Here is a 20,249-nt window from a genome sequence, read left to right as displayed (position 1 = left end):
GAAGTCTAGTGGGGTATAAATACCATCTAAAAGCGGATTTCAGATAGTTTTCCTGTAATGTGGAGTTAACAGTGAACGTAGTGCCCTGTCTAAGTGTCTGGATCCAATCTGAGATTGGCCATTCCTTTCCCAGGTCAGCTATTTACCTATTGTCAGTGTTTTGGTGTTGTTGTCAGGTGCATTGAATGTCAGGTATAACTTCGCTATGGAGCCTTTTTGCCTTGTTTTAGAAAGACGTAAAGATTCGAAGGGGGTGGTATTATATGCAGGTAATGTACTCACAGCTTCGTGAACTCTCGAGCGGAGTTGGAGGTAATGAAACCATGTATGTTTGTCTGAGGGGTCTAATTCATTATACGGTTTGTGTGTCAGAAATGTTCCATTGATGAGGGTGTCTGCTCTCCTATAGAGTCCTCTATTGGCCCACTATGGAGGAGTTAAGATTAATTAAAGGAGTTATTGGGAATTTGGCGTTTAGGATGGTGTGGCAAAGTGTTAATTTGTCCCATATAAATAAAGTGTGTGTGATGGTTATGAACCTTTTCCCCTGCTAAGGTCTACCTTGTTTTGTGGTCCATAGTAGTTTGGCAATATTATTTATTCCTATCATGTCTGTCTCTAAATGTACCTATTGCATGTCTCTATGTCTCTTACACCAAAGGGCCATTTGTGCCAATCTAGCGGCATTGTAGTATGAAATTAGATGGGGTATACCCAGTCTGCCCCCAGTTCTGTGTCTAGTCATAATTTGCTTATTAATCCTCGCTTTTTTATTCTGCCATATAAAAGAAAGGATGTTGCTTTGCATGTTATGTAGTTCCCTAATTGGGATGGAGATAGGCAGCGACCTAAAGAGGTATAGAAGTTTTGGTAGGATTGTCATTTAAAATACTATAATTCTCCCTAAGAAGGATATTTAATATTTTGTCCATTTGGTCATGAGTTGTCATAGTTGAGAGAATAAAGGTTTATAGTTGTGTTGGAATAGGGTGTAAACATCATTGGTGATGTAGATTCCTAAATATTTAATGGTTTTATTTGCCCATTTGAAGGAAAAAATTTCCTCAAGAAGTTTCTTGGTATGTAACGGTAAATGAATTCCCATGGCCTCACACTTGTCCTCATTTATCTTGTATCCAGACAGGGTGCTAAATTGTTGTAGTATATTATATAGGGGAGGTAAGGAGAGTGTGGGTTTTGTTAAAGTTAAAATGATATCATCTGCAAAAAGTGCAAGTTTGTATTGTTTAGTAGCAACTTTGATTCCCGAGATATCTAGGCATTCCCTAATTTTAATTGCCAAGGGTTTGATACATAGAGCAAATAGCAGGGGGGAAAGTGGGCATCCCTGTCTGGTTCCATTTCAAATCTGTATGGATTTAGAGTGGTAACCTGCTAGTCTTATATAGGCTTCAGGGTTTGAGTACAGTAAAGAGATAGCGTTTAAAAAGTCTTCCTTGATTCCTACTTTGTCTGTAATTTTGGCACAGCTGTTTGTTTTTCCATGGTTTAGGGATGACTGATATCCTTGCTAACAACATTTCCTTCGGGATTTCACTACCATAATAGAATTTAATATATTGACTAATTGTGGGGCGAGTATGTCTTTAAAAGTGCTGATTGACACTGGACTATCTTTTAAACAGCAGATTTCCTCCGTAATAAAATCTGCCTACTTTCATCTGAAAAACATAGCCAGTATACAACACTTAATTCCACCGGATGATATGCCAACATTAATCCATGCATTTGTATCCTCTAGGCTAGATTACTGCAATGCACTTTACTTGGGCCTCCCAAAAAAAGAACTCCATCGCCTTCAGACAGTACAAAACGCAGCAGCCAGACTATTGACCAATCAAGCTTGCTCCTACCACATAACACCTGTTCTCCACTCCCTGCATTGGCTTCCAATTAAATGGAGAACATATTTTAAAATTGGCCTGCTGACCTTCAAAGCCTTAAACAACCAAGGCCCACAGTACCTGAAAGAGTTCCTGACATCCTACATCCCATCCCATTCACTTAGGTCAGCCAACACATCCCTCCTCTCAGTGCCAAGAATAAGGACACACTCAGGCTCCAGAGCATTCGGCCATGCTGCCCCTACTTTCTGGAACTTATTACCATGTGCAATCAGAGAGGCACCGTCCTTACAGACTTTTAAAAAAAGCTAAAGACCCACCTCTTCCATCAGGCATTCAGTCCGCTTATCTGACCTTCAGAAACTCCTAACTTTTATGTCTTATGTCTATATGTGCTTGTAGGTTTTTGTACTCCTGTATTGCTTTTTACATTTAATACTAGAGTGCAGCCCTCTAACGTTATGTGTGATTATCTTGATTGGAGTCATATGTGGATAGGGGGTTTCGGAGGTGCTATGCTGCATATTTCTGCTTATTGGGGAAGTATTTGTAGATGAGCAGAGTCGTGGGAGTTTTTCAACTGTGAATTGGGTTTTTAATATTGAGTAAATTATAGCGTAGGTTAAAATTAAGTGGTTGCCTAGAGTGGTTTATCTTTGTGTGGTGGCCTTCATGACTTTCCTCATGGAATCTAGGTGTGGGGATGTCTGTGTAGTAGTAAGTAGTGTAATGTACAATAGATTGTCAACTATTAAAAACATTTTGGTTAATACAAACATAAACATTTTGAACAATGATTGAAACAACTAAACAACAGCAGAATTCAGTTTACAGTAGCTAAAAGATAGCTAACATGTGTCTTAAATCAGTGAATTTGACCCTCATGCTATGATTAAGGAAGCGAGAGAGAGGGAAAAGGAAAAGGAGGAGTGGGCGGGGAAGGGGGGGGAAATAGGGGTATATTAGGTATATAAGGACAGGAATATTATCGTAGGTTGGGGAAAGATAATGAGAAACGCCTCATCAACACAATCAATATATAGTAAAGGCACCATTGTGGAGATCATTTTCTAGGCAGGGTGACAAGTTAGTTTGAGTAATGACCTTACATCTTGATAACTTATGTAGATACAATGAAATTATATCAACATTTTAAATACCCTTGATACCTTTGTTAAACAGTAAATTGCTATTCCAAAGAGTTCAGTAGTGGAGAGTAGTAGATCTTAAAGGTTTGTCGTTTAGTTCAGGTGTCTTCTGTTTCTTCCTCTGAATCATGTGTATTCCAGTTTGAGTTATTTGGGTTCTTGAGCTCTTTTCAAAGCTTTTTCTGTTTACCACTCCCTTTGAAAAGATTTTCTCTGTGGTTTAGGTTGTTGCTCCATTTTTTATATTTCTGGTAGAAGATGTAGTCTTCATAGAATGCCTAGTCCTTCTTCGATTGTTGTACAGGAGTAAGAGTTGTTTTGATAATTGAATGACAACCTAAATGGAAAGTTCCATCTGTATCTTATTTGCATATTATTCAGTATAGATAAGATAGGCTTAAGTTCTCGCCATTCTACGCAATGTGATCGGGGCTAAGTCTGTGAAAATTTGTAGAGAATGTCCTTCAAATGTTATTGTTTGAGCAGTTCTGGCTGCTGCCAGTAATTGGTCTTTGATGTGGAAATAATGAATTTTTAATATAACATCTCTAGCCATGGAAGGTTGTGGCGGCCTAGAAAGATCCCTGTGTATTCTGTCCATGAGCAACATGGAGTCATTTGCTTCTGGCAGAAGTTGGCGAAAAAGTTTCATGATTGTATCCGTAAGGTTGGTATAGCTTTCTGGGAGGTTTCGGATCCTAAGATTCGACCTTCTCGATCTATTTTCAAGATCTTCGATCTGATTTTCCAGCCTTTGATTTGTGTTGACTGATTTTGAATAGCATTGTGCAGATGTGGTATTTCAACAACTACTTCATCTAGTTTCTCTTCCAGTTCCGCTGTGCGGCCCCCTATTTCTAGTATGTCTTGTCTGAGTTATTGCTGTTTTCAGTTCTTCCTGAAATAGTATTAGGATTTTTTAATTTGTATTTTAGTTTAATTTAATTGGTAGTTAGTTTAAATTTAGTTTAATAGTAATATTAGTTTAATTGTTAGTTTAAACTTAGTTTTTTTTAATTTGACAGGTAAGTTTTAATTTAATTTAAGATAGGGAAATTGTAATTTTAATATAAAGTTAGGGGGCATTAGGTTTAGGGGTTATTAGTTTAAATTAGTTTATTGCGATGTGGGGGGATTGCGGTTTAGGGGTTAATAGTTTAATTAAGTAAATTTCGTTTTGGGGGGCATGCGGTTAAGGGGTTAATAGGTTTATTATAGTGGCAGCGGTGTAGGGCTTAATAACTTTAGTATATGTGGGCAGACAGCAGATTAGGGGTTAATAATATTTAAATAGTGTTTGCGATGTGGGAGGGCGGCTGTTTAGGGGTTAATAACTTTAGTATAGTGGTGACTATGTCGGGGAGCGGCGGAATAGGGGTTAATAAATTTTATTAGTGGCGGCGATGTTGGGAGCGGTATATTAGGGGTTTAAACTTTAATATAGTATTTGCAATGCGGGAGGGCCTCGGTTTAGGGGTTAATATGTAGTTTATGGGTGTTAGTGTACTTTGTAGCAGTTTAGTTATGAGTTTTATGTAATAGTTTTGTTGAGTAAAACTCATAACTACTGCTCTCAGATTGTGAAACGGATCTTGTGGGTATAGGTTGGAACGCAGTTTTTTTAGCCTCACCGCAAAACTCGTAATGGCAGCACTATAGAAGTCCCATGAAAAAACATAATTTTTACGTGTGCGGGACTGACGTTGCGTTACGGGCTAAAAGGCTTGCGGTACAGCTACACCGACAAGACTTGTAATGGCTGCGGTGCTGTTATAACGCTGAAATTACAATTTTTTCAGTGTTAAAACACAAAGGCACAACTCGTAATCTAGGTGATTGTCATTAAATAAATACAACTAGGAAGTACATATAAATAAAACATTGTGGGCTAGATTACAAGTGGAGCACTTATTAATTGCACGCACGCAAATGGGCAAATTTGCCTGTTTGTGGGCGCGCAATAAATAACCAGCCATTACAAGTGGCTGGTTATTGCTTCCACGAGCTTGCGGTAGCAATTAGCACTCAGATTAGCACTCAAATTAGCAATTCTTTTTTATAAAAAATTATTGCACTAGGTAGTTTTTAGGGGTTAAAAGTTGCGGCTGTGGGGTGTTAGAAAAAAAAATGGCTCTAAAAAGTGCTTATATACATATATATTTACCCTTTGCTGCCCATCGCTACGCTACTTACCCCCTTCGCTGTGCTAGTTCTTCCATTGTAGCCTTTGGAAGCACGCTCTACTTAGCGCAAAGCTTCCATGCAATGTGAACGCAAGGTCAGGTTTGCATTGGGGGCAACTTCAGATATCAGCGCACAATTGCGTGCACTGGTATTACAAGTGGAGCGCAAATATTGCGCTTGCGAAAACACTGTTTTGTGCCCCTCTCGTAATCTGGCCCTATGTATATACATGTAGAATATACCCCCAGCTCCTATAGGTGTATTATTGAGTTTCTGTTGACACAAGTAAATTGTATTGTCATAAAATACTGTCTAAAGGGATCATTTACATTACACCTTCAACGTAGGTGGCACTGCTGGTGTGAAAATATTGCCAGCATCGCCACCCACTGAGATGTATATTAAAACTCCTCTTCAAACAATGATGTCAGCAGTTTTAATATTTCACCGCCAATTTCGCCCCCTTGTGAATATATCGCCTCGTCATGGAGTAAGTTGCTGACCAGCATGGGCAGGGAATTTGAATCTGGTCTGTTATGGGTGCTTGGGGGTAAAACTGTGAAACACTTATTTCTGTGATTCATTAAAAATGTACTTTAACTGCATTAGATAATAAAAAAATAAAAATAAAAAGTAAAGGTCAGGTCACTGAGTAACACTTGTCAATGCCCCAGGTACCCACAAGCGTACATTATGTACCACATATTGCAATATATACTGTAAGATATCTTTTAAAATCTTTATAAGGCTCAGTTTTGTCTGCTTTGAACCTTGTCTGTTAAGGGTTAGGCAAAGTGGATTTGCAGCACCTGTAGACTACAACATGTAAAACTATAATATGTTTCCTGGAAGTCAATTTACACTCATATATGGAGCAGAATGCTGTGAAAATGTATACTGAAATGAATACAGTAGCCTCACTGGCTGAGAGCAACAACCCCCACAGCTCTATTGGTCGAGAAGTTTACCCAGGGGCAAAACTACAGGGGGTGCAGAGGTTATAATTTACTTTTTATTTTTATAAAAAACGTTAACCTACCACTGCCTGCACTAATATAATGTGAGTGTGACATGACTACAGGGGTTAGTGTTTATGTTTTACCCATTGGTGTTTATGTGTGTGTGTATGGTGTATGTATGTGACTGTGTGTGTATTTATGCATGTAGTATGTGTGTTTGTGTATGTTTGTGGAACCAGCAAATTACAGACCTTGTTACTACAGCATGGGGGGGGGGGGGCAGGGGGTAAACAGTGTCACTATACAGTACCACTATATACAGGATGGGGGTGGACCATGTCACGGACTACTGTGGTCACTTTATAAAGTACTGGGCGGGTAGGGTCAGGCCAACCATCTCACTGGCAGATTACAGACTGTTTCACTAACTTACTATATACAGTACTGGGGGGTTAAATAGTGTCACTATATATATACAGTAATAGGGGGTCACACCATCTCGCAGACTGTGGACACAGGGTACCTCCTTTTGCAGACATGTAATCTGATTCACATTTTTTTCTGTGTTAAATGTAAAAAAAATAATGATATATGTATTAAATTCACCTTTTTTGGAGGGGGGAGGGGTGGTGGGTGGGCCCTTCTTAGATTCTTGCACCTGGGCCCTGTGGTTTCTAGTTACGCCTCTGAGTATACCCCTCTGTAATTCTAAAAAAGAAAACACTGGTTACTTCAGGTCAGGAACAAGAATTGGGGAAAAATATATAACATTTTAAAATAACCTTTTTTAATATAAAACAAAGAAAAACATTGATTATAATGTCCCTTTAAACATAAGCTAGAATAAGCTGCAACACATTACAGTCAAGGGGTTAAACTGACATCTATAGTGAGTTCAGTCAATCAGGTTCCCTCAATATTCCTAATCAGCAGTATTTACAAAGACATAAATCCCAGTGATAGGGCAACTGCTGGTTTTGCAGACACTATTGTGTATCAGAAGCAGAGAAAAATAGATGAAAAAATCAAGCTCTAGCTATTGCTAAACATGAACAGTCATGTAATGTTCCTGAAAAAGCTGAGATCAAAAGTTAGGACCAACAATCTATATATTCGATGTGGGATGGCTGAGTTTTTGGGAACCCTCATTTTAATTGTAAGTAGAGATTTTGTACAAACAAACAAACCAGTACTTCTGTGCAAGATCTGGCAATGCATTAACTGAACTGGCTGGAAAAGTAACTGCATTGGGGCAAAATATTCTTGAGTAAAATAAAAAAAACAACTATTAAGACTATTTTTTGTTTCCTTTTTAAATGAATCTCTGATATCAGTGACTAATGTAATGCTCTAGTTGTATGGGGAATCCCACTTTGTCCTGGCTACCTATAAACCTCTGAATATTTTCTCACAAGGGTAAGACCTATTTCAGCACACTATATAAAGCTATTTGTGTAGTTTAGCACTATGGGGCATAATTAATTGTTCAAAAATGTAAAAAAATAAATAAAAAAAAATGTATATTATTATTATTATTATTTTTCTTCTCTGATTACAGATCCCACTGCAATACTATAGCATTTACAAGATATAAACACAGTCCTATAGAAATCTAATTAAGTTTGGACTCTAATGACTATTTCAAACAGGATGCAAGAACCCAATGCAATAGTATTCTTGTTGGTACATATACCCACTTTACTAACCACTGCTTCAGTGCCAAGCCATTTATCTTCACTGCGCTGTTGGCTTTAGGTTGCTGTCCAAATTTAAAGGGACAGTCTAGTCAAACTTAAACGTTCATGATTCAGATCGGGTATGCAATTTTAAACAACTTTCCAATTTACTTTTGTCATCAAATTTTCTTTGTTCTCTTGGTATTCTTTGTTGAAAGATAAACCTAGGTAGGCTCATATGCTAATGTCTAATCTCTTGAACGCCCCCTCTTAGCTCAGGGCATTTTGACAGCTTTTCACAGCTAGAGAGCGTTAGGGCATGTGTGCCATATTAGATAACATTGTGCTCAAGCACATGGAGTTACCTAGGAGTCAGCACTGATTGGCTAAAATGCAAGTCTGTCAAAATAACTAAAATAAGGGGGCAGTCTACAGAGGCTTAGATACAAGGTAATCAGAGGTAAAAAGTGTATTAATATAACAAAGTTGGTTATGCAAAACTGGGGGGGGGCAGCCAAAAACATTTCCCACAGTGTCAAAATCCCCATTAATGTTTCAATTTTGTTTACTAGCAGCTAGCCTTGTTACAGTAGGATTCTAACTTGTGCTCATGTTGCCATCTCTTTCATTCTAGCTTTTTGGATGTGGTTCTGTAGCTCAAATGGAACTGAGTGGTTATGCCAAGGCGCAATTCCTGAGTGTGAATATGGCATTCGGTTTTGCAGTCACTGCTGGTGCCTACGTTTGTGCTGGGGTATCGGGTAAGTGGATGAAAATTATTCTGCTGAATAATTAAAGGGACACTGAACCCAAATTTTTTCTTTCATGATTCAGATAGAGCATGCAATTTTAAGCAACTTTCTAATTTACTCCTATTAATTGTTCTTCGTTTTCTTGCTATCTTTATTTGAAAAAGAAGGCATTTAAGCTAAGGAGCCAGCACATTTTTGGTTTAGCACAATGTACAGCATTTGTTTATTGGTGCTGTCCAATCAGCAAGGACAACCCAGGTTGTTCACCAAAAATGGGCCAGAATCTAAACTTACATTCTTGCATTTCAAATAAACATACCAAGAGAATGAAGAAAATTTGATAATAGGAGTGAATTAGAAAGTTGCTTAAAATTGCATGCTCTATCTGAATCGCAAAAGAAATCATTTGGGTTTAGTGTCCCTTTAACTTTCAATTTTGTGAACCGGTACCATGTTGATGACCAACCAAGCTTATCTTTCTGCACAGAGTTCTTTGCCATATGTGGCATTGCACCAATACATTTTATTTTAAGACCTTAAACAATAATGCTTAAATGTTGTTTTTTTTTTTTTTTGTTTTTTTTAGGGCTTATTTATTCTTTGTATTTCCTTCTATGAGTTTTTAATATCCGCGTATCTGTGCGGTATTAAACGTATTTTCCCTCAATACTGTCATTCCAAACTTCTGAAACTTCCAATATTACACTTTTTTTATTTTAAGGTTTCATATCTGTTTTTTGTGTAACTTTCACTTTAATCCTCTAAAAAAACCTTAAACAGAATTAAAAAGGGACACTGAAGGGGTGGAGCCTGGCCGTGCGGGTGAATGGACGCTTGTGTTTGAAGCTCCGGTACCAGAGTTGTTCACCCTCCTTGGTGCGGATCAGAGGGGTGGTCCCCATAGATGATGCCCAGATAACGGACATTGTATTCTCCGACTTCGGAGCAGTAACGGATCTACCGCAGTGGAAATGATTGATGGCCCCCGGGGCTCTGCAGAGGGTAAGACCTGACTCGGTAGTAGCCCTCAATAGAGGCTGAGACGATACTGGACATCACTGTATAATAACGGTGACGATCGCACTGACAGCCTGCAACTATCTCCGGTAGAGGAGAAAAGTGAATTCATCATGACGCCATTACGGCCTAGGCAGTGCGGGACACAGGATGTATTTATGACAGGATAAATATGATATCTAGTTGACGGGCATGGCTGGAGCGTGTATGCCTGGAATCGGTTGCACGCTATGCCACTTGTTCAGTGCCATCTGTGAGATATGCCAAGGACAAAGTAACAAAACACATTCATGATATATTAAAATAAAGGGAGCCCAATTTAATATTACAGCGGCTTGGCGGGAAGGTTACCAACTATAAGCTAAAACACCTATCTATCAGGGGGTTGAGAGGAGAGACGGATAGGGTTCAACAAATCTCATTTTAACACTCCTAGTGATTTGCTCACCACCTCATCTTTACGCACTCCATCTTGGCCTAATCATATTCCAGGCATGGCCTCTAAAGCTAAGAATAAGGGAGACAGGGCATCTAAAAGTCATAACCAGCTACCTACTTCAGAGAGTAATTTTTTTCAGAGTGCTGCAAATCCTCAAACTGAAGCAGAAACACTATCCCAAGGATCAGTGATTTTGGAGGCTGCCTATGCATCTCAGATTAAAGCTGACATAGCCAATCTACCTACTAAAGCTGACTTTGATGCCCTTAAAGATCTCATTACCACATACCTGGCTAATATGAAAAGGAATTTAAATGAAATGGGGCAGAGAATCGAATGTGTGGAGGAAACACAGGAGACTATGAACACCTTATTTGATGAGGTTACAACGCAAACCAATGTACATCAGGCCCAGATGGAGTCTTTACAAGACAAAATCGATGACCTAGATAATAGGGGGCGTCGCAATAATCTGAGGATTAGGGGCATACCCGAATCTGTCTCACACTCAGACATCCCAAACTATCTTCAAGGCCTATTTAAATCCCTGGTCAAGGATCAGGCAATGCTTGACATAGAGATCGACAGAGCTCACAGAGCTATGAGACCTCCACCCCCACCAAATGCACCACCAAGGGACATGATCATAAGGTTCCTACGTTACACAGAGAAAGAAAAGATTTGGCAAGCTGCGAGCTCTACTCCTACTATTCAATATGTGGACCACAGTCTTCAGATCTACCTAGATCTCAGTCCTACTACCATACAAAGAAGAAGGGAAGTACGGTTCATCACAAAGGTACTACAGGAGCACCGTATAAAATATAGATGGGGCTTCCCTTTTAGCCTGATCATGTCACACGAAGGGTGTACAGTTACCTATAAAACCGAGCAAGAGCTACCAGCTTTGGCAGAGGAACTGAAGCTTTCCTTTCGACAACCACATCCTTCTAATGTGAGAACAGAGGACATTAGACATACTAAGCAACGTCAAAACATGTAGGACTCCATACAGAAATGGACAAAGGTCTCGCCCAAAAGAAAGAAGACTAAAGAGCTGGGCAGCTTAGCGGTGCCCAGTATTGAAGCAGAGACCTGATCCGACGTTGGATAGAAGTCGAACTCGTAATGGGTGAGATCTTTCTTATTTATCTTGTTTCTAGCCTAGAGACGGGGACTCTTCTTACTTAAGTTGATAAATTATCTGTTATAGACAGTCCACTATGTTACTTTACTAATCTGAACTGGCTGGGCACAGCTCCTTTATAGCTCAATAGTGATCCAGATGGAACTTTACCTGGGACTTGTGAATACAAGGAGCATACTTTGTAGATTATCTAGAGCAAGAGATGCACTGTTAATCTGTTAAAATACTTGCAAATGTTGTGATATACTATTCCCTCAAGAATGAAGAAACTTTGCTGTAATACTAACTAGGGAGCGGCACTGGTCATACTCCCCATTTTAGTTTATGCTCAGAAGGTTAGTTCCTTCTAAGGGGCAATGTTATTTGTTATTGTTCATTGTTTTTTTCTTATGTTTGTTATTGTTTATGTTTTAGTTTTGATTCAAATGCTTACATTAGGCTTGATATAATGATCCTGTCGGAGTGTGAACACATAGGCACAGATCTCAGGGTACACAGTGGGTTTGGTCCGGAACCTTTACTGCACTATAAAAGGGTACTATTACACAGGCATGACTCACATATCACTGAGGTTATACAAATTAGTTTATTTATAGCTATAACATTAGTATGGGGAGGGGGGGGGAGTTAACGAATAAGATGACACACACAGCGAATAACCTTCTTTTCCTTATAGCCAAAGCTAAGGGATTTAATAGCCAATACAAGAGAAACATAACTCTAATAGATCTTCAACAAAAAAAAGGTGAGGTTATATTTATGCAGGAGACACATTTCATCAGGGGAAGGGAACCCAAAACTTTTGCTTATAAATTTGGGGATTCGTATTATGCATCAAATTCCACCAAAACGAATGGAGTAGGTATCTTTATTAAGAGAGGCGTTCCATTTACTCTAATAAAGAAATTTGCAGATAATCAAGGACGCTACCTCATCCTGATAGGTAAACTCTATAACTCAATAGTTACTATGGTGAATGTCTATGCTCCTAATCTCAAACAGGACATGTTCTTTAGACGAGTTTCTAACTTGCTTTTAGAAGTGGCTAGGGGGGCAGTGATTATGGGAGGGGATTTTAATTTAACAATGAACACCATATTAGATAACTCCAATTAAACCTCCACCACACCACAAAGAGTGATTCATATGGTTAAGTCACATTTGAAAGATCTTGCATTGCATGATGCATGGAGGGTGATGTATCCTGATAGGAAAGAGTACACCTTCTACTCTAACCCACACCACAGACATTCACGGATAGATTATTTTATGGTAGATGTCACCAACCTAACCAGGGTTATGCGATTAAGGATTTTACCGAATTCATGGTCTGACCACTCTATAGTCAGTTGTGAATTTAATTGGCCACACATTCCTCGTAAACAATACGCCTGGAGACTGGACGAAGGCCTCATAGAGGACCCGGTCCATTTCCAATGAGTAGAAAAGATAATGGGAGAATATTTTAACCTTAACACGAACACAAACCCCAAATTAGATATTGGAGCTACATGGGAAGCACATAAGTCCGTAATACGGGGTGAAATTATTAGTATACAGTCTTTCCAGGCCAAGCAAGCCAAAAGGGCTTTAAATGATGCCTTACTATTGTTGGAGACCTTAGAAAAACAGAGGGCATCTGGTAACCCAGACCCAATACTTCAGCATAAAATAGTTGATTGCAGATCTTCGATCAACTTAATGATGGGGAAAGAATGTAAACTACGAGCATTTAAATTGAGTCAGAAATACTACGAGGGGGACAATTAATGCGGGTCAATTTTAGCTAGGAAATTGAAACGGAAAATTAATAGGAACTACATTCTTACACTTAGTAACAATCAAAACAAGGAGGTACACACCTCAGACCAAATAGCAGAAACTTTTAGGTCATATTACGAACATTTGTACAATCTAAAGGGTGAACTAGATGACCTTGCAGATCAAAATAGATACATTCAGGAGTATCTGAGTAATATTTCTTTGTCCCAACTAACAGTTGATCAGAATACTGCCCTCAAAGCCCCGATAACTTTTAGTGAGGTCAAAGATGTAATTGCCCAACTGCCATCAAATAAAGCTCCAGGGCCTGATGGTTTCACTAATGGTTACTTTAAAAAATTTAGGGAAATCCTGATCCCCCATATGTTGACCCTCTTTAACAACATAACAGATAATTACCCCTTTCCAGAGCGGAACCTGGAAGCTTACATTACAAAACAGGGTAAGCCTCGGGATAGACCCGAGAACTTTCGCCCAATCTCCCTATTTAACTCAGACCTGAAAATGTACTCAAAAATTTTGGCAAATAGACTTGGTCTGGTTTTACCGTCTCTAATATGCAATGATCAGGTGGGTTTTATTCAAGCACGTGAGGCCAAAGACAACAGTTAGGGCTATCCATCTTATCAATTGTATACAAAGCAACCAAGTGCCGATGGTGGTGGTCTCCACTGACGCGGAGAAAGCTTTCGAATGCGTCAGTTGGCTTTTTCTGCGCAAGATACTCTGGAAATTTGGTATGTGCGACGCATTCATATCAAAAGTCATGACTCTGTATACGTTCCCCACGGCCAAAGTCAGAGTGAATGGGATCTTCTCTGGGGTGCTTCATATCTCCAACGGGACTTGACAGGGGTGCCCGCTGTCACCCCTGTTTGTGTGCGTGGTAGAGGCATTGGCGGTGAAGATAAGATCAAATAACAAGATAAAGAGCCTTTACATTGCAGAGACTGAACATAAGTCATTGCTGTATGCAGACGATGTCTTGTTTTTATTAACATCCCCAGTTGAGTCGGTCCCCCAGTTATTAGAGGAATTAGACAATTTCCATGTTGCATCTAACTTTCTGATTAATAAAAACAAGTCGGAGATGCTCCCTTTACAATGTGAGATGCCACTCTTAGAGCAAGTACAGGACATTTGCCAGTTTCGAATCCAGAAAAATAGCTTAAAATATTTGGGGATCATGCTAGCACCCTCCATTCAAGATATGTTTGCGCTCAGTTATAAATCGCTACAGAAATCCTTGATAACAGACTTGTCGTCATGGAGCTCCCAACATATTACATGGCTGGGCAGAATTAATACCATAAAGATGAACGTCTTACCGTGCATATTATATTTACTTCAGACTTTGCCTATCCCCCTACCCCTAAACTTTCTAACCTATCTGCAGAATGCCATGTTTGACTTTATTTGGTATAAAAGGAAAGCTAGGATAAATTAAAAAAACTTATGTGCACGTCTTAAGAAATAGACGAGCAGTCTTCTTACAAAGGGTGGTGGATTGGTTTACAAACTATGAATAGAAGGCTTGGGTGAGACTGGAGCATGACCTTACAGAACATAGACACCTAGGTACACTATGTTGGCGGAGGCGTACGTCACTGTCAAATAAAATTATGCAAAATGCACCTATTTCAGAAACCATTAAAATATGGGACAGGATTCTAGTTGAGTACCCACATATATCATCCAGGGCCTCCCCGTTGACGACTCTTTCAGATAATGTAGATTTTTCCACCTGGAGTGGGATTACTTAAAGCAACACAGGACACAAAATCAGAGAGTCATTATGATGATACATCTAGGAAATGAACAGCACCTTCGCACAAGCAAAGAACTTATGGAGGAAGGGTTTTCTATATTTAGTAATTGGTATGGTATGTTCTAAGACAATGCCATTCCTACATTTATAAACATAAAGAGAGGAATAATTTTCTACGACCATTAACGCCTTTTGAGGTAATGTGTAACACTGCTTCTCCCATTAGAAGAACCCTCTCCCTAGCATATTCCATTCTACAAGCTTCGTGTAATATACCTCACTATATAGATAGTTGGGAGAAAGGAACTTTAAATAGAGTTGACACATAAAGACAGATCACAAATATTCTCAAATGTAACTAAGGTATCTGCCTCTAGCAAATTAATTGAATTGAACTTTAAACTAATCCAGAGGTGGTATCTCACCCCTGTTAGAATTCACAGGTTATTTCCCTCATGTAGTGAGAAATGTTGGAGATGCGGGTAACAGCCGGGGACTATGTCACATATTTGGTGGACTTGTCCTCCAATTGCAAAATTGTGGGAAGACATGGCAAAAGAGATGTCAAAGACGTTGGGAATCATATTGCCAACGGATCCAATCCTATGGCTATTTAATATTATTCCAAATAAGATCTCTAAGGACAGGAGGAGTTTAATTTTCATAGGAAGCAATAAACAATGGGTGGCCAAGAAGAGTAGACACATACCAAATATGGCACAGTGGTTACTTAACTTAAATCGTATTTTAGATCTCGAAGAATGCACTTAATTAATAAAAGATTAGACACATATATACAAATGAAGGTCCTGTGGGAGGAACACGTAAACTCCCGAGCTTAGGTCACACATTTAATGAGCAGAGCACAAATGTAAATACTAATGAAACAGACCGAGAGGTTCCACATTCCGACATTACATTTCAGTATTGTTATTTTGCGACTGTGTTATAGTGTTATGTAGTTGATATTTTTTGTCAAGCTAATTATCTAATGATGGCAGTATTCAATGTACATTTATGATGTATTCTAGAGAAGGCAATTATTCGAATCGTCTTTGAACAGGCTGTAACCTGCCTTTATCTTTTCTCAATAAAGCTGCTTTCTAAAAAAAAAAAAAAGGGTGACACTGAAGTCAAAATTAAACTTTGGAAGATTCACAGGATATACATTTTGTGATTGGCCTATGGCTGTCACATGATGCATTGGGAAGGAAAATGTAATGACATCAGAAAAAAAGTACTAATTTGAAATTCGTGTTTTTGCATTGTCTTTTTGTTATGCATTTATTGATTATGCAATTTTAGTGTTTAGTAGTACTTTATTTTTTTTGACTGTTTGATTACATAATTCACTGTAAAGTGTACGTGGCTTGTGCAGTAGAATGTGTTCCTTTATATGAAACATGTTTGAAGATGCATATATCAACTTTTTTCTTTTTATTTCCTGCTAATGGTAAATTTAATTAGGGGAGCTACTTTTTTTTTAACTTTTTTTTTAGTTCTTGTAAAATAAACTAATTCTAGACTTGTGCATTCAGGTTCCACTAAACCACATGCATTCAGTTTAAGAGTTGTTTCTTAGGTTACTTATAGTGTTAATCCTTTTTGTGCAGGTGCACATCTGAATCCAGCTGTATCACTTGCAATGTACTTCCTGAGGAAGATGAGTTGGAAGATGATGGTCGTCTACAGCTTAGCTCAGTTCCTTGGAGCATTTGTTGGAGCAGCCCTAGTGTTTTCTCTATATTATGGTAAGTTTGTTACCCCATTGATGTATTTAACTTTACTATATTTAAATAAAGAAAACAAAAGTTGTACTTCCTTTTTTTTAATTGCAGTCAACTACAGAGATAATTGATACCATTTGATACAGATGGCCTCTAACCTAACAGGTTCTTCCATTCCCTAGATGCTTTGCATGTGTTCAGTGGTGGTAACTGGACTGTCACTGGACCACAGTCAACGGCTGGGATTTTTGCTTCCTACCCATCAGAGCATCTTAGTGCTATTAATGGGTTTACAGATCAGGTGAGAGATGAATTTCAGTGAATTCTCCCCACCCCCCTCCCCCAATGTTTAAAGACATAAAAATGTATTTGTCTTTATGTTCAGGTGATTGCCACATCTGCTCTATTAATCTGTATCTTGGCTGTACTAGACGAGAAAAACAATGCCGCTCCACGTGGACTCCAACCTTTTGTAATTGGATTGGTGGTACTGCTTGTAGGGTTGTCCATGGGCTTTAACTGCGGATATCCAATTAACCCAGCCAGAGATCTTGGTCCACGTGTCTTCACAGCTATTGCTGGCTGGGGCCTTGATGTATTCAGGTACAGTATTAAGATTCAGGTGCAAGCTGATTCTTCAAGTTTTGAGATGAGTTCAAACATCTATCCTCCCAAAATGATCAAGTCAAATTTTAAAATAATTTTGGAAAAGTATAAAGCAAACCTAGATTCTTCAGGTGAGTTTGGCTGCCTAACATAAAACTTTGATTTCTTTGATTTTTTAATTTCATCCAAATAGTTACTTAAAATAAATTTGTATCTGTTTATGAAAGATCTTCTAATCCGTACCTTATCATACAGTATACATACAGCAAATAACTAAGCAGAACAACCTATACAAAGTGTCAAGTTTTACTATATCCCTATAAGTGTGATTATGTATCTCATAGCATAGAGTACTAGTACTGTACATAGAATAGAGTACAAGTAATGACTTGGTGTGCACTCTTAACGTGACAGTAACATCAACATTCATTTTTTTTTTTTTTTTTTAAAGATTCAAACATTTCATGAAACAACTTTCCCGTTTACTTCCAATATAAATCTGTCTTTGTTCTCTTGGTATCCTTTTGAAGAGCAGGCTCTTCAATGGACTACTGGGAGCCCAATGCCATGAATCGTATATGTGAGGCCACAAACGGCTAGTTTCCATCAGTGCATTGCTGCCTCTGAGCCTATCTAGGTTGCTCTTCAACAGAGTGCCAAGAAAACAAAAGCAAATTTTACTAAAAGTAAGTTTGGAAATTTGCATAAAATGACATCCGTATTGTGAAATTTTCTTATTTTAACTCTGTCCCTTTAACTACATTTTAAAATGATGGAAAATGTGTAACATTGTTGTATACTATTGACTCTATAATCATCTAAGGTCACTTGAGTCTTGCATACATCGTGACTGAGGGACACTAGGGGTTAATGTCTAGAAAATAATGCTCCATACATGGAAATAGGCTTGAAATATGTCAATCCTATCTTCTAAACTAGGTAGCCATGGAAAAAAATCTTGCACCAGCTACCTGTTTCTTTAATTTGAAACTGTGCACAGATAAGGGATGTCCATTTGGACTAGTTATCACTATCGTCACAGTGAGGCCTCATATTAACATGTTCAGCATATTAACACATCAATGTTGACCGTTTCTGCTTGTAATATGGAAAGTCTGAAATGTATGTACATTGTTTTTCCCTAGGGCTGGAGATAACTGGTGGTGGGTCCCTGTGTTGGGACCATTATTGGGAGGACTCGTTGGTGCTCTAATATACGAGCTATTCATTAGCTTCCATCATCCATCTACCCAAAAGAAGGAAGGCCAGGATGATGACTGTGATGAAAACAATCCCCCTCAGTATGAGTTGGTTCAGGCTACAGTCTAAAGTATGGTCATCTCATTAGCTTTAGGGGTGAATTGAATTTTTGCATCTAGAATGACTTTATAAAAGAAAACCCCTTTTTTGGCATGACTACAACTATCTTAGGGCATGATTATAACTGAAGACTTTCTAATAGGCCCCTCAAATAACATGCAAGTTGGATTCAAATATAAGTAATGGGACTTGAAAAGGAAGGACTCATTTAATTGTTAAACTAACTTCGTTTTGTGTATGTATTTAAAAATTCAAGTGAACAAATTAATAATTTTAATATATATAAATAAACACAATTTTTAATTGTTTGTATTTTTGGAAGAATAGTTTTTCAGTCAGTTACTAGTTGTCAGTATATTTATAAAGTATAGAAATACAAGATTTGCTCATTTTATATTTAACTATATATGGCTGCCAAAGCTCTTTGACTGTATACGCAATAATACATCGGCTGTTTGTGGTAAAGTTCATTCTCTGTGTAGTATTTGATCAAGGACCTAGATTTCAAAATATCATTCAGTTCTACTAAATTATTCTAAGACCTTTTTATAGAAAGCCAGGACAGTGTTCACGGTAGATTATCAGTAAATATTTCTGTTGTGCTATAGAGACAACTCCAGAGCTGATTCTGTATTGCTTATAATTGCACAATTCAGGATATATAGCCATTAATAATATAAAATGACATATGGATCTTGCTTTGGGGGCTCTCAGCTAAATAAAACAATATTTCCTTCTAATGCTAAAGTGTTTGTGTCCTTTTTTTCTTTTTTTGTATGCCATAGGACGAGGAACCCAAGGAAACTGCTCTACTGTGAGCTAGCTGCTTGTTGCTATCTCACCTAATGTATTCAGCTAGGCCCCAGTAGAGCATTGTTCTCCTTTAACCAAGGATACCAAGAGACTGAAGTAAATTTGATAATGGAAGTAAATCTGAAAATTGTATGCTCTCTGAAACCCAAGTTTCCCCCCCCCATGATTCTGTCCCGTTTAAAGGGACACTCAACTCAAAATTAAACATTCATGATTCAGATAGAGCATGTAATTTTAAACAACTTTCCAATTTACTTCAATTAACAAAATGTGTTCAGTCTTTTTATATTTACACTTTGTGAATCACCAGCTCCTACTGAACATGTGCAAAAATTCACAGAATATATGGATTTGTGATTGGCTGATGGTTGTCACATGGTGCAGTGGGAGTGAAACATATCTTTGAAGTTTGCCAGAACAAAATCTACTATTTATTTGGAGTTAAGACTAAGAGGCTGATTTATCATGGCCCGAATGGGGCCAGGTACATCTGTTTCTGTGCGAGCCTTCAGGCTCGCCAGAAACAGGAGTTAAGAAGCAGTGGTCTTAAGAACGCTGCTCCTTAACTCGTACGCCACCTCTGAGGCGGCGTACAGCAATCAGCCCAATCACATACGATCGGGTTGATTGACACCCCCTGCTAGCGGCCAATTGGTCGCGAATCTGCAGGGGGCGGCATTGCACAAGCAGTTCACCAGAACTGCTTGTGCAATGAAAAATGCAGAAAGCGTATGCTGTCGGCATTCATCGATATCGGGCGGACATGATCGCTACAGCGATCATGTCTGTCCAACTCTTAATAAATTGGCCCATGTGCTATTGCATTGCCTTATCATGCATTTGTTGATTATGCAAATCTGCGTATTTACTGGTCTTTTTAAGGTCTATTTCTCAATTCTGTATGTTAATTTTATTTTAAAAAAATTACTGTAAAGAAGGGGTATGTTTCTGCAGAATAAAAATGGTTTTGAGAACTACAAAACCAATATTAAGTAATAATATCTTCAAGATAGAAAAATTGCCCAAAATAATCTGACAGAAACCTC

General features: G+C 38.4%; 1 protein-coding gene across 1 annotated transcript; it reads left to right on the top strand.

The window, feature by feature from the left end:
- Positions 1-7,204: 7,204 nt before the first annotated feature.
- LOC128652217 (aquaporin-3-like) lies at positions 7,205-18,399 on the top strand. Its single transcript, XM_053705153.1, has 6 exons — positions 7,205-7,312; positions 8,467-8,593; positions 16,351-16,488; positions 16,647-16,765; positions 16,850-17,067; positions 18,216-18,399. The coding sequence occupies exons 1-6, from the start codon at positions 7,205-7,207 to the stop codon at positions 18,397-18,399; spliced, it is 894 nt and encodes a 297-aa protein (XP_053561128.1).
- The last annotated feature ends 1,850 nt before the right edge of the window (positions 18,400-20,249 follow it).

This window comes from Bombina bombina, chromosome 3 (genome assembly GCF_027579735.1).
Source record: "Bombina bombina isolate aBomBom1 chromosome 3, aBomBom1.pri, whole genome shotgun sequence".
Classification (NCBI taxonomy): domain Eukaryota; kingdom Metazoa; phylum Chordata; class Amphibia; order Anura; family Bombinatoridae; genus Bombina; species Bombina bombina.
The sequence above is the reverse complement of the archived record's forward strand: the minus strand, read 5'-3'. Positions and strand labels throughout refer to the sequence as shown.